Below are 15,471 nucleotides of genomic sequence, written 5' to 3'. Positions count from 1 at the left end.
ATGGATTTCTGTTCCTGTGTTTGAAAGGAACATTATGCTAACCTGTTAGGTTTGTGTGTGTGCGTTTCACTGTGATGATTTTGAAAACAGGCCAATTTAAAAAGTTGGAAATGTTTAAACTATTAGAGCTTTCAGCAAATTGAAGAGGTTAGGACTAAGATGATATCTTCTCCCTATAAAATATATGCTACCTTTTCTCTCGGCGTAATTCTAACAACTACAGTTTATTTTTTCAGTATATTAGAACTTCTTATGATACCAAGGTGGACCAGTTGTTGCAACTCATGGTGAAAGAATGGCAGATGGAATTGCCCAAACTGGTCATTTCTGTTCATGGTGGCATCCAGAACTTCAAACTTCCATCTAAACTTAAGCAGCTTTTGAGCAAAGGCTTGGTCAAAGCTGCTGAGACCACAGGAGCATGGATACTAACAGAAGGCATCAACACTGGTACAGTAAACTCTTTTGAAATGTAATGTTCTCTCTGAGGAACATAGAAACACAGAAAATTGCCTTATACTGAGAATTAGCTAGATTATTGAGGATTTCAGGTAGGATTTCCCCCCATTCTGCATGAAGATGCCAAGAATTGTGTCTGGATTCTTTGTATGCAGAGCATATGCTCTACCACTGAGTTAGGCCTCCTCTCATAGCTTTGGTTTCTTAGATGACAGGCAGTTTGTGGCTGGTTAGCTTCTTAGAGCTGCCTGTGTGCAGTTTGACCCTTCTGTGCCTTGGTCATATGGAATATTTGGATCTGTGTAGTTTTTATGGTTTCTGGGAATTTTGCTTTCTGAGGGGGTCTCCTGACAACCTGTGATCTTACTATATAAATTTTATAAATAATCATGATATAATAATAACTCTCAGCACCCTTAACAAACTACAGTTCACAAAATTATTAGGGGGAAGCCATGACTGTTAATAGTGTAAGTGCATAGTGTGGATGGAATAACTATGTGGTTGAAAAATATTGTGTTATTCAAGAAATACAGCTCACAATTTTGTGGAGAAGTCCCACAAATGCAACATTTTTCTATGGTACTGTAGTTGTATGTAACTCCACCATGTTCTTAGGCTATGAGCTATTTCATTTTTGCAGTTTGGATGTGATGTACATTTCTTACTTATTTCTGTCAGTTTGCATTTCTTGGTACAGAAAGTATTGATCTGTTGTTTAGAGATCTTTCCTATTCTAATTAATTCAAGAGGGTTCTGGAAGCTTCTCTGTTGCAAAGAAACAAGCAGAAAGTTCCTGATGTTTGGGTTATTCCTTCAGAGAAGCTGAGTACAGCTGGCTTAAACTGGTTTTGTTACCTCTTCTGACAAGGTCATGCTGACTATAATAGTAAGGCCAGAAGGAGCCCGGGTTTTACTCTCTTTCTGTCTTTTCTTCTGGTGTGGTGTTTTGTATATGGTGTTAAGTTTTGGTCTTATTATAAGTTATTGTAAGTTTAAGTCTGCTGCAACTGGACTTCTTATGGACGGTGTCAATTTGTGACCATTTTGCCTTCAGTAGCAGTAAAGCTCTGCTGGATGAAATACAATTGCCTCTGGTCTATTGTTTGGGAATCCCACAACATGTTTAAGTTTTTAACCTGCTAAGTATACACTGGAGTTCTGCTCTGGATCAATACTGAGTAGAATCCATGACCGCCTTTCATCTAAGTAGATCACAAGGCAATGCACAACGAATTATATGCTGTGAGGGCAAGATGCCAACTGTTTTGTAGTATTAATGATGATGGTGATAATATTTCTAGGTGTGTCTAAGCATGTGGGAGATGCCTTGAAACTCCATGCCTCTCAGTACTTAAGAAAGATCTTGGCTGTTGGAATCCCCCCTTGGGGTATCATTGAGAACCAGAGGGACCTCATTGGAAAAGATGTGAGTTAATGAATGCTCTTTGTCTTCTTGTTTTAAGTGCACTCTTTCCCTCAGTCCCAAAGCCTGCATAGTAGGGGTTTGCCTGTAGGGAAGAGCTCTTTCGCGTGTACAAACTTGCATCTCCAGCAAAAAGGGTGCTTTATGCAATTATTCTTGTGGAACTTGCCATCAGATGCAAATATGTAATTTATGCAATGCTGATATATATGGATATTAGTGGCAATGGGATAGAAACTATTGTATGGATTACCTCATATCTAAGGTGCTTCCAAGATGGGTGTTTATTGTGGAAATCTAAGCAATTTTTTCACAGTATCTATATGATGACATAAGCATCAAAATGCCAACCTATATTCCTCCCCCCATTTCATCTAGACTGACCCTTTCCTGAAAACAACCTGATCTTTAATAAAGCCTATTTGTTACCTGTTTGCAATAGCTGAATGACCTGTTTTCAAAATTAAGCCCCTGTTTGGAAGTACTCTTCAACACAAGGGGGGAATTCAACATAGTGCTGAGAAGATTGTTTCGTCAGAGCAAGCGTTTCATGCAATGATCTCCCCTCTTCTATCCTTGTGTAGTGTTTGGGGAAGTTTCCTCAAGCCAGTTGGAGGAGTGGGGGGGGGAGAGAGACGGGGGGGGAGCCCCCACTGTGCTTCTGTTGCACTGGCTTCCGCTAATGACACTCATTAGTTGAATCTGGCCCACTTTTACTTGTTGTAGACTTAGTCATTCTTATTAATTCCAGTGAGTCTACTCTGAGAAAAAGGTAGTTAAATACCACCCATAACCCTGTTGTACTTCAGGAAGGGTACTATTATTCTGCTATTTGGAGACTGGATTGGTGCTGATGTAAAAGCAGTGCTCTTTTTCTAAAAAAAATATTTAGGGGTACTCTCATTTTCCTACTCATATTGAAATACTCCACCTCAATGAGGCCAAACTTAGATTCACAAAATGTTTAGGGGTGTGCGTACCCCTGCGTTCCCCCAGAAAAAAGCACTGTGTAAAAGAATGTTGTTTTTAAAATAGCAGTGACTAAGGACCTCAGGTCTTCTGCCTTATAGAATATCTATGAGTACAAGGATTATTAGAGAATACTATGCAAATATACCAAGAGCTGATGCCATGACTTCTTGTGAAATAAAGTAAATTATTTCTCTATTAGGCAATAAAAATGTCTAAATCAGGCAGATGTCCCACCCCCTTCCCAAATGAGAATGCTATAGTATTTTGGTGGGGCTGTTTTGTTTTGCTTTTACCTGGATTCTCCTCAGGTAGTGTGCCTGTATCAGACCCTGAGCAACCCTCTCAGCAAGCTGAGCACCCTGAACAGCATGCATTCCCATTTCATACTGGCTGATGATGGCACCGTGGGCAAATATGGCAATGAGATGAAACTCAGGAGGAATCTAGAAAAATACCTGTCACTCCAGAAAATACACTCTAGTAAGTTCTCCTGGTTCTGGGTTCACTTTGCAAGAAGCTTCTTATCTCGGGCACCACTGATAGCTGGCTTTGCACTAAGAGAAGAGAAGTACCTTCTCATGGATACCAGCATGTCATGTTTCCCTACAGGAAATTGGTGCTTGGAACGTACAGTGGCGCCTCGCAAGACGGAATTAATCCGTTCCTCGAGTCTCTTCGTCTAGCGGTTTTTTTGTCTTGCGAAGCAACCCTATTAGCGGCTTAGTGGATTAGCGCTATTAGCGGTTTAGCGGCTATTAAAGGCTTAGCGGCTATTAAAGGATTAGCGGATTAGTGGCTAAAAGGCTATTAGCGGCTTAGCGGCTTAGAAAAAGGGGGGGGGGCGGAAAAAAATCGGAACACTTGCAAGACGTTTTCGTCTTGCAAAGCAAGCCCATAGGGAAAATCGTCTTGCGAAGCAGCTCAAAAACGGAAAACCCTTTCGTCTAGTGGGTTTTCCGTCTTGCGAGGCATTCGTCTTGCGGGGCACCACTGTATCTTAAATCTGTTTTACAAATCTTTAGGGAGGAGCACAGTGGAAGCTTTTTGCACTGTCATTCAGTATGATTTACTGTGACCATTGACCATGGTGTATTGTGATATGTGAATGTTGCCAATTAAAATTAAAGTTAAAAAATAAGGCTTAATCAATTAGCAATTGTTTTGCTAGATTTTCTTATGTCCCGATTCATTGAGTAGTACATTTTTTATAAAAAAAATAATACTGCAGTTTTAATACTTAGTTCCAGCCACCTGTAGCTTTTAGAATACATCATTTCTTCTCTGTCACACTTCCATCTTCTAAGTTCTCCTTCTAAAAAGGAAAAACTAATAATGCTTTTTGCTTCAGAATTATTAATGTTTCACTCACATGCATGTTCATACAAATTTAATCAGTGAAATTAATAATGGAGTAAAACATTATTTCATTGACTATTAAAAAACAAAACAGGCAATAGCCCTACTTTTTGTCTTGTGATTTTTAAAAATCTTGATGGGTACAAAAGTGGGTTATTATATGCACTGTGGATCTCTGCCCTGTTAACATTTTTGATGTGGTTTGAAATAGGAATGGGACAAGGAGTGCCCTTAGTTGGGCTGCTGGTGGAAGGTGGTCCAAATGAGATCCTGACCGTGTGGGAATATGTGAGGGACAAGCCGGCTGTCCCTGTAGTAGTTTATGAGGGAACTGGGCGAGCGGCCGACCTTCTCGCTTTCACCCATAAGCACACAGCAGACATGACGTGAGTACTTGCGGCTTGCAGCACTTGCTTGCACTTGCCGCTTCATTGCAAAAGATGCCTTTAATCAAACAAGGCTATAGCTAAGAAATCTTGGTGTTTTTAAAAAAATAAAAACATGGTTTAATAAGATTGTCTCTGAACCTCGTTGAGTGTCAGGTGAGCATCTCAACTCTCACTCTGGAGAAAGGAAAGAAGAATTGCTCAGCCTTTTTCTAGGCCTTTTCCCAGGACCTTTCTGGCGCTGCTGCTGGTCCTTTCATCTGCTGCAGCATAGTATTCCACTAAATTTTACTCAGGCTAGACCCATTTAAATTAATGGCCCTAACTTAGTCATGTTAATTAATTTCAATGGGTCTTCTCTGAGTAAAACTCACTGGATAACACCTGTTATCTCTTTTTCATACTTACCCAATTTGCTTCCTGTACTGCTAGCTAGTCACTTTCTTATTTTATTTATTGACTGATGGGGAGTGCTGGGAATATGTACTTGGCAAATGATGAAGCTTCTGGTCACCACCGTTTTCTTTTTTGTGTCCTCACAGGGTGGTTCTAGAGAAGTAGCTGAAGTGGTGCAATTGATAGTGAAACTGGGATGGTGATCAAACTATGATTCTGATGCTCTACAAGTGTTGTAGGGTACATATTCTGAATAGCCCTATTTTTCAAGATTTAACTGTCTAATACTTCCAGCCCAGTTTCACCAACTTCAGCATATTTCTTACCATTCAGAGATGTTTCTCTTAACCTAGATTGGACATTTTCACTGTTGAAATTGTACTGCTCATATTAACGTTTGACAGTACTATTTATAAGCCATTATTCTAAACCACTGAGCCTCTTGGGCTTGCCGATCAGAAGGTCAGCGGTTTGAATCCCCGCAACGGGGTGAGCTCCCATTGCTCAGTCCCAGCTCCTGCCAACCTAGCAGTTCGAAAGCACGTCAAAGTGCATGTAGATAAATAGGTACTGCTCCAGCGGGAAGGTAAATTGCATTTCCGTGTGCTGCTCTGGTTTCGCCAGAAATGTCTTAGTCATGCTGGCCACATGACATGGAAAAACTGTCTGCGGACAAACGCCGGCTCCCTCGGCCTGTAAAGCGAGATGAGTGCCGCAACCCCAGAGTCGTCTGCAACTGGACTTAACTGTCAGGGGTCCTTTACCTTTACCTTTTTTTTATTCTTTTGGTGATTTTACAGTGGAAATCTGGCAGCCCATCATCCAGATCAACCACTAGTTGACCCATCATTGCCTTGGGTTCATCCTATGGGTCCTTTTAAACTCTTCTTCCTCCACAAACTGTACATATGTCAACAACAGTAAGTGGGACAGAGGCAACATACGTAATTTGGCCATCAGCCAAACTAGTTGCCAATCACGGTTGTACAGTGCTGATTGACTGTTACTTAGGTGGAATGCCTATAACCAACTAAGTATGTGTAAAGTAACCATTCTAAATTGAACCCTTTATTCTTTTTGTGGACATGCCTTGACTTCAGTTGTTTAGGGGTGATGTTTCAGTCACTATATAGTGCAAGGGTAGACTCAGCGATGCCCTCCATATTTTGGTGGACTCCAGCTCCCATAATCCCTGACCATTGTCCAACAGGTTGGTGCTGATGGGAGTTGTAGTCCAATAACATATGGAGGGCACATACATTGGCTGCCCTTGTGCAGGGGACAAGCGGTACAAATAAAGAGATGGGGGAAGCTTTTTGTGTTACAAATTTGTTGAAAAATATTTACAGTATTACAGTAACAGACAATAAGTATCTATTGGTGAAATAATAATTATCTTTTGTACATACGTTTCTTTCTCAGGAATTTGAGCCCTCAGCTTAAGGAAGAGATATTATTAATGATTCAGAACACCTTCAGTTTGGGGCAGAAACAGTCCCACCACTTATTTAAAATGTTAATGGAGTGCATGGAACACAGGGATTCTGTAAGTATGATAAATTCATGAAATTCTTTTCATTAATCTCATTCTCTAGAGTGCCATTGAATTTTGACTTGGGTTCAGAAGCTGTTCCACTAAATTAATCATGTTTAGAAGAATGATTGCAGGTCACAGTTTACTGCCTATCCTTTGCCCACCATGTCCTGAATTGTCTGGTGGTTTTCTTTCTTCTCTCAGTAAAATGTTTTGTTATTTTGACAGATAACCATATTTGATGCAGAGTCGGATGAGCATCAGGACATTGATTTGGCAATCCTGACTGCACTCTTAAAAGGTAGATTCATATAATAATTCCTGCCTCTTTCTTCAAAGTCATAGCAATGCATAAGAATTACTTTTGAAGTAGAAGAGGAAAAACATTTTGTATAAAATCTAAAAGAAAAATTTCCTTTTTGTAGGAACAAATATGTCCGCTCCAGATCAGCTAAATCTGGCACTGGCCTGGAACAGACTGGACATTGCTAAGAAGCATATATTGATTTATGGACAGCACTGGAAGGTAGTTTTCCCATTTATTTTCCACACATTATGGACAAACATTTACAGTTGTGCTATCTGTACTTATTTGTCTTATTGTGTTTAAGGAGAATATTGGAGTTTACTCACCAGCATTGAAATGCAAATAACTCCGAGATATTGCAAAAGTTATGAAGAAAACAATTATTTCTCCCCCTTTCTTTACATTTCCTGCACTTGTTTGAAGGTTGGGTCCCTGGAACAAGCAATGCTTGATGCTCTGGTGATGGATCGGGTAGAATTTGTGAAGTTGCTAATAGAACATGGAGTGAATCTGCACCGTTTTCTTACCATAACCCGATTGGAAGAACTGTACAATACTGTGAGTGCCTGGAATTCCAATGCTGAATACATTTTGCTTAAATATGTATCTACTTTGCTAATATTCAGAGGTAGTTCCAATGGAACAATAGGTCGTTTCTGCATTTTTGCATGGATGTTTGAACTTGTAGCATAGAATCCAAAAAGCTGTTATAAGTATGCCTAGTTGGGTCCCGTCCCGTCCCCCCAAACTCGTTGCATAGTTCTGGTCATAGGTCTTGGTGAGTGGCTGTTGTGTAGGTGCATGTCTCGTTGTATATGCTCCTGCAGAACTGCCTGTCAGGATGGCTTTATCTTAGATGGATGAATGGTCAGATGAATCAAGCTACAAAGTAACGTCATCTTCTGTTCTTCCTCGTTTATCTGTTGATCTATTTCGTTTCATTGAAAAGAGAGCAGATAATGTTGTTTTCGTTTTGTTATTCAAGACTGTTTGCAGCTTACTTCATCATCACAGCAGAGGCCTTGCTGTGCATATGCGGAGGCTTCTGCAACAATGAATCATTCAGAATCTGCTCCCCATCACATCCCTCATAAAACTGGGGCACCTGAAATCTAAAATGGATGTCAGTATACATTCTGAAAGTTTGGAGTGATACAGATTGGGATGGGGACAGATCTGGGTGCACCAAACATTCCAGAACAGTTTGGAAATTTCAGCCTATTAGTGTAATGTAGTATTCTACAGTATATTAAAAATAAATAGCCCTTCAGTGCCTTGGTCCTTGGGTTTTGCTCTTTTGGATGGATTGGATGCATTATGAAAAAGTGCTTTTCCTTCCACAAGTGTAACACTAACTAGACAATCTGTTTAATTTTCTGTTAGAGGAATGGCAGAAAATGTAAAGGGCAGGTTGCAATGCCCCAAAGGCCAGTTTAAAATCTATGAGGGAGTCATGCAGGATAAGACAGCGAGGATAAAAGAGATTTCCTCTTGTAGCCCCACAGCCTCCACCTCTTTCCCAATCTATATAAACCAAAAAAGAAGCAGTTTAGCTGGCAGGAGGCTCATTTGAAGATAGTGATTGGTTGATTGATAGACAGTTCTGTTGTGATCATGGGCTGGAAATGCAGCTGAAGAATGTGCTTTCTCTTTTTAAATACAGCTTTCTTCAGCCCAAGACTTAAACAAAATTAGCTGTTAATAAATATTAATGTACTAGCTGTCCTGTTTCTTAATCTTCTTTCATATATAGTGAAAGTTTCTTTCTTTTAATTTAGTCACTGTGTTCTTGTCATTCTTCTTTTAACATTCCAGAAACAAGGGCCAACAAATCATCTTCTGCGTCATCTTGTTTCTGACGTGAAACAGGTAATCTACATTCTGAAGAATGATGAGCTAGAACTCCTTTAGATGGTGGTTTTTGCCACGATCACAACTGAACCACCACTTGCTATATGCTGTTTTATAGTATAGGGCCTGTATGATCAACTTGGGAGCTGTGCTTATCCAATTACCGTATTTTTCGCTCTATAACACGCACCTGACCATAACACGCACATCGTTTTTAGAGGAGGAAAACAAGGGGGGGGGATTCTGAATGAAACAGTGGATGTATCATTTTTGTGCTTCATGCTGTGGCCACAGACATGTGATCTGATGGTGAATTTGGGGTGACCCAATGCAAAAATCCTGAGAATCCCTGTGGATTCATGCTCTGTAACCATGTTTTTGCACCATTGCAGCACCAAGCAACAGTGGGTGCGTGATTTTTTGGGGGCAGGCTGTAGCCATGGACATGCTATGTGATCTGATGGTGAATTTGGGGTGACCCAATGCAAAGATCCTGAGGATCCATGTGGATCCATGCTCTGTAACCATGTTTTTGCACCATTGCAGCACCAAGCAACAGTGGGTGCGTGATTTTTGGGGGGCAGGCTATAGCCATGGACATGCTATGTGATCTGATGGTGAATTTGGGGTGACCCAATGCAGAGATCCTGAGGATCCATGTGGATCCATGCTTTGTAACTGCATTTTAAGTGGGGATGGAAGAAAAACACAGAAGGGACAAGGAGCATAAGAATGCAGGAGAGGAATTTAACGGGAGGGAGGAAAGAAAGGCAAAAGTCCCCCCACCCCACCCAAGCCAGCCCTCTCTCTCCCACCTGCATGTTTTCTGGCTGCCTGCGAGGAGCAGGGAGAGGAATTAGAAGGAAGGACGCTCTGCTTTCCCCTCTGCTTGCCTGGAGGGGAGGGGATTTGCCTGCTCTTTGTTCCGTTTGAGCAAACACAGCAACGAAACACAAGCGGGTGGGCAGTAAGACCCTGAGGCAGAATGCAGGAAAGCAGCAGCTTCCTCTTTTCAGGTTTCCCTTCTCCGAGACGCGATTTGATTTTTGACTGATTTTTGTTCCTGCGCTTGCCCTAGTCGGCTCCAGGGACCACACATTTGCTCAATAACACGCACAGACATTTCCCCTTCCTTTTTAGGAGAAAAAATCTGCGTGTTATAGAGAGAAAAATACGGTAGCCCAACCAGACTAGCAGCAACTTCAAAAATGTTAGGAATAGCAACAGACACCCATGCTAAGTAGAACTTGAACTGTTTTCTTCTTCTTTGGTGATCACTCGTAGCTAAGTAAGATTGTCTTCCATGAACACAGTCTTAACAATGAGTCCATAAGTGACTGTGGAGGCCGATTCTGGATCCACAAGTCCTTCCACAGTGGGGACACGGGCTTTTGGGTGGGAGTTGATTAGAGCTGCTATCAGTGGGATATATGTCATCTGGGCACAGCCAGTCAATATGATAAAGATGTTGAAGGAAAAACATCATACGTTTAAATATGGACAATCTGAGGAATGTGATATTGGCTAATAAGTGGCTCAAGCTATTAAACTATTCTCCTGTACATTTATTTAGTAGCTCAGATTATAAAGTGTTTGTGAAGGATTCTTGATACGTTCTCAAAAGCACTATTAATATGCTTAAGTATGATTGTTATATAAAATGTCAAATATTTGTGTTACAGAGTACTCTTCCTGTGGATTATAAAATATCTCTGATTGATATTGGATTGGTAATAGAATACTTGATTGGTGGAGCTTATCAGAGCAGCTACACAAGAAAGCATTTCCGAGTTCTGTACAATAGCCTTTACAGGAAACGTGAGGTAAACTCAGTAAAATGGTCACAGCTGCTTCCATCAGTGAGATCTTATGGAGATAGAGTTTAGGGCAGGCATCCCCAAACTCAGCACTCCAACTGTTTTGGGACTACAACTCCCATCACCCCTAGCTAACAGGACCAGTGGTCAGGGATGATGGGAATTGTAGTCCCAAAACATCTGGAGGGCCGAGTTTGGGGATGCCTGGTTTAGGGCAAATAGTTTAACGTGTATATGTTATTACAGTTTGGCTATTTAGTAAGGAATCAGAATTGAAATACAAAAAATGTGTTTCCACATTCAGTGAAGCATCATACTAATAGATAATAAACTAGAATAATAAATAATAGAAAAATAGCCAATTAAGAATAATTTAGCCAATTTATTTTTTTATCTGAGATGTAATTGTTAAATTGAATTGTGGGGATCAATATTTATTGTGTCTTCACTGGATATAATGCTTGTTTACAAAATAAGGCAGTATTTGAACATTCTGCTTCTCATCTCTTGACATCATTTTAATACATTCTGATGCCTGTCTAATAGAATGCAATTTGCTCACCTTGTGCATTTGTGAGCCCAGAAAAGCCTTTCAGTATCAGGTGGGATGTGGGCTCAGGGCCCTTGAGGGCCCTTTCTTCCTATTTAGAGGAACCTATTTTTCCATTTATCATTTTGAGCTCATGCTACTGAGCAGTGGTGGCTCCTTGTAGTACTGTGTTCGTCAGGAATCAGGATGGGATAGGTTGATGTGGCAGTGGAGCGGTCGGGCGTGTCGCATTGGCAGCAATAGCCCTGCAGGTGTGCACATACCAGCGGGACTGCCGACCCTGTGTTCCCCTGACATTGTAACAGCCTGCTGGATCAGGCCCATCTAGTCCAGCATTCTGTTCTCACAGTGGCCAGCCAGATCCCTATGGAAAAGCCACAAGCAGGGCCTGCTGTGGTTGCCAGCAAGTGGCCTTCAAAAGCATGGCTGCCTCTGACCATGGAGACAGAGAATAGCCATTGTGTTGAGATGTTGGATGCCAGCTACCAACAGTCCAGGCCAGCATGGCCAATCATCCAACAATATCTGGAGTGCCACAGGTGCCCCATATCTACTTTAAGTGGAAGAGAAAATTATAAACCTCTATTACTGTGATCCGGATCTCATTTGTCTCTTTCTCTTTGTTTCATGGAACCAGAGAGTTGTCTCCAGCTTGACGCAGAACTTCTCCCTTCATCATAATAATCATATGAGGAGTAGAAATGGATCTGATGAAAACACCTCACATTCCCAGTTCATTCGAACAGCACAGCCATACAAATACAAAGTACTGTGTTTCTTTGCTTGCTTATGCAATTTGATAGAAAACCAGTAGGCTGAAAAATCATGTTTGCTCACTCCAGTGGGTTTATACACATGTGAGAGGCAGATTCAATGGCTAAAGTAAATCGTTTCCTTTTCAGGGCTTGAATCAGACAAAAATTAAGAAGCACAGTTGGTTTCCTATGATCCCCTTGGAGATAATGGTTTATTCTGTGTTATGAGGGGTGGTTGGAAAAATTGAAAGTGAATGACTGTAGGTCAATGGGTTTCTAATTCAAATTTAGATGTGTGTTCCTTAGAGCTTTTCAGAAACTCCTAGAGGCCAGTTTCTCCATTCTCCACTGTCCAACAATCCAGAGAAAGACTTGTCACCAGCATCTTCTCTAGATGTGTGTCATACATCTCTAGATTTGTTCCTCTTTAAGGGAAGGGCAAAGAGACCTTCCTCCTCCTTGTTCCCAATAAGGCAGCACGTTCAGTCAGTTTTGGACCCAAGGCAATTGAACAAACATTTTAAAAGAAATTCAAATGGAGAGCCATTCTGGCCAGTGGCGATGGAAAAGGCCACGGCTCACTGGTAGAGCACATATGAGTTCAATTCCTGGCATCTTGAGGTAGGGCTTGAGAGACTGCTGTCTGGAGCTCTTGTCAGTCAGCGTGGACAATATTGAGCTATCTGGATCGAGGATCTGACCTATTAAATCTTGTCAGAATTTTCTGCTTTTCTACATAATAGAACACAAAATTGATATTAATAGTTGCATTCTGTTATATGGAGCTTTGAGTATATTATTTCATATGGAATGTGGTTCCTTTTGTGGATTTGTGATTCTGTATTTATCATACAGGGGACGCGGGTGGCGCTGTGGGTAAAACATCAGCGCCTAGGGCTTGCTGATCACATGGTCGGTGGTTCAAATCCCCGCGGCGGGGTGAGCTCCCGTCTTTCGGTCCCAGCTCCTGCCCACCTAGCAGTTCAAAAGCATCCCTAAGTGCAAGTAGATAAATAGGTACCGCTTTATAGCGAGAAGGTAAACGGCGTTTCCGTGTGCGGCACTGGTGCTGGCTCGCCAGAGCAGCTTCGTCACGCTGGCCACGTGACCCGGAAGTGTCTCCGGACAGCACTGGCCCCCGGCCTCTTAAGCGACCCTACAGTCGGACACGACTGGCCAGTACGGGCAGGGGTACCTTTACTATTTATCATAGCCGTCATTTAATATAGTTTATAATTCTTGTGGATAATAACCCTATAACTCAGAAATTTGATTTGAAGTAAGCAAATTGTGCATAGAGGTGATAGACTTTGAGTAACTTTTTATTTATTAACTTGCAGCAAAAAACAGCTGTTCTTCACAAGACTAGAAAGAAGCTAAAGGATGAATTTACTGTCTCTGATGACCAACAATCAGTTGGGTTTATATACCCATATAATGATCTCTTGGTTTGGGCAGTATTGATGAAAAGGCAGAAGATGGCCATGTTCTTCTGGCAGCATGGAAAGGAAGCCATGGTCAAGGCTGTGGTGGCTTGCAAACTCTACAGAGCGATGGCACATGAAGCTAAGCAAAGCAACATGGAGGATGACACGTCAGAAGAGCTGAAGAAGTATTCAAAGTAGGGATTCTCCCTTCACTTCAGATAATACAGATCTACAGTGCTTAGAATGGTTAGACATTTTTCTCTCCATCACCTAAGATTATATAATGGGCTTCCCATGGGCATTTAGTTCACCACCGCCAGAAAAGAGTATTGGACCAGGTGGGCCTTTGGCCTCACCCAGCAGGACTCTTCTTCTTAGAGCTGGTGACAGCTGAAGGGTATCCTTTAGCTTAGCAGGCAAAGGAGGAGAATAGTTTTTAAAAGGCTGATCTGAGCTGAAAGGTACATTTTCTTAAAGGAGTACATTTCCTAATAATAATAATAATAATAGTAGTAGTAGTAGTAATAATAATAATAATAATAATAATAATAATAATAATAATAATACTTATACCCCGCCCATCTGGCTGGGTTTCCCAGTAATGAAAAGAAAATTGGTGAGAAATACTGACAAGCCAGCATTCCATCTAATGTATAATTTTCTGTGCCTCCATTTTTTATTAGAAAAAAACACCATTATTTCAACATCTCCAGTTTCCATCATTTTGTTAGTCCTGTATTATCAGGTGATTTATTCCAGTGATGATCTACTTCTACTGCCAGCATCCTCACGTCTATCACCTTTGTCTTATCTATTTTTATGCCATTTTATGCCCCATTGGGCACATCAAGAAAAGGCAGAAATTCCAAACAGAACTTTTAGTTTAACAGAAATTCCATGTAGCTGACACGGAACATTCCCAAGAAGGATCTTGTGTGCTTTCCAGTTTTAGAACATAGTCCATTTGAAGCAATAGAATTTTTGTCATGCATGTTTACTTGAATTTTTTTAATGGGTTTTGTATCTTATTATTTTGATTCCTGATATTGTGTGTGTGTTACATTAGAAAAATATTTTTAGTAATATTGTAAGGAAAGTTTTTTAACTCTATTGTAGGTAGTAACCTTGACATAACTGAGCTGAGATAAATATTGTTAAAGTTGCTTATCAATGCTCATTATTTCATTTTCAGAAATATAGATGTTATCAGCTAAATACTGTTGCATAAATATTGGCCAATATATTTTTGAATTATTTTTGCAATATTATTTTATTTATTTCATTTATGTCTTCTGCTTGAAGGTCAGCTATTTATGATTTCAGTATATTTTACATTCATTTTAAAGTTCTTTTTAGAATGTATGTCATTTGTTTTAGTGCCAAAGTCAAAATACTGTAAGCTCCATTGAACAGTGGAAATTACTTCTTAAGTGAGCAGGCATAGAATTGTGCTTACAGAATTGTGCTGTAAGGAGTTCAGCAGGTTTCATAGCCCAAATCCATTAAATCCAAAATCCATTAAAATCAACAGGCGTTTTGCTATAGATGTGGGTCTAAGATACCGTAAGTGGAAGAATTTCTGGATTACCAGAAGAATTTCTCAGAATGATGGGCTTATTTGAAACAATAGGAAAAACACAATGGCTGTACTCCTAAGCACACATTGACTTGGAGAAATTCCTACTGGAGTCCACGGTTTGGACCAGGCTGTTCCTATGAGAGGCGCTTAATACAAGTCATACTGCTTGCCTCTGTTATTTGTGCTCAGTCCGTACTCTAAGACTGGCAACATTTGCCCCCCACCTGGCTTTTCTTTTGCTGTCATAGTGAGTTTGGGCAGCTGGCTCTAGATGTGCTGGATAATGCTTTCAAACAAAATGAGCAGATGGCCATGAAACTGCTAACATACGAGCTGAAGAACTGGAGTAACTCAACATGCCTGAAGCTGGCCGTGTCAGTGGTATTGCGACCCTTTGTATCTCACACGTGCACACAGATGCTGTTGACTGATATGTGGATGGGACGCCTGAAAATGAGAAAGAACTCCTGGTTTAAGGTACAGCATCTCTCAGCAGTCCCTTATCCTGTGTGCCAATAGTGGGGCTGGGTGGTTTTATAATCATCTTGTGCTGTCACTGCATGACGGCTCATCTCATTCAAGTTCAATGGGCTTGTTGAGAGGAGACTCTCAAAGATCAGGCGTGAGGATAACTTAGGTGCACTGTCCTGGCTTGG

General features: G+C 40.9%; 1 protein-coding gene across 5 annotated transcripts in view; it reads left to right on the top strand.

Moving 5' to 3' along the window:
- Positions 1 to 15,471, top strand: part of TRPM6 (transient receptor potential cation channel subfamily M member 6) — an 86,316-nt gene that overhangs the window by 18,204 nt on the left and 52,641 nt on the right. For 4 of the 5 annotated variants that reach the window (XM_081213515.1, XM_081213514.1, XM_081213512.1 and 1 more), the window contains exons 5-17: positions 237 to 450; positions 1,764 to 1,888; positions 3,166 to 3,337; positions 4,425 to 4,599; positions 6,418 to 6,541; positions 6,758 to 6,830; positions 6,955 to 7,055; positions 7,260 to 7,394; positions 8,652 to 8,705; positions 10,370 to 10,510; positions 11,692 to 11,820; positions 13,150 to 13,430; positions 15,064 to 15,292. In XM_081213515.1, the coding sequence (XP_081069641.1) occupies positions 237 to 450; positions 1,764 to 1,888; positions 3,166 to 3,337; positions 4,425 to 4,599; positions 6,418 to 6,541; positions 6,758 to 6,830; positions 6,955 to 7,055; positions 7,260 to 7,394; positions 8,652 to 8,705; positions 10,370 to 10,510; positions 11,692 to 11,820; positions 13,150 to 13,430; positions 15,064 to 15,292 (1,953 nt within the window). Of the gene's footprint in view, positions 1 to 236; positions 451 to 1,763; positions 1,889 to 3,165; positions 3,338 to 4,424; positions 4,600 to 6,417; positions 6,542 to 6,757; positions 6,831 to 6,954; positions 7,056 to 7,259; positions 7,395 to 8,651; positions 8,706 to 10,369; positions 10,511 to 11,691; positions 11,821 to 13,149; positions 13,431 to 15,063; positions 15,293 to 15,471 lie in introns of those variants that run through there. The other variant, XM_081213516.1, reaches the window with a different exon arrangement.

This window comes from Podarcis bocagei (assembly GCF_964188305.1).
Source record: "Podarcis bocagei genome assembly, chromosome: 11".
NCBI lineage: Eukaryota > Metazoa > Chordata > Lepidosauria > Squamata > Lacertidae > Podarcis > Podarcis bocagei.
This window is presented reverse-complemented; position numbering and strand designations above follow the sequence as displayed.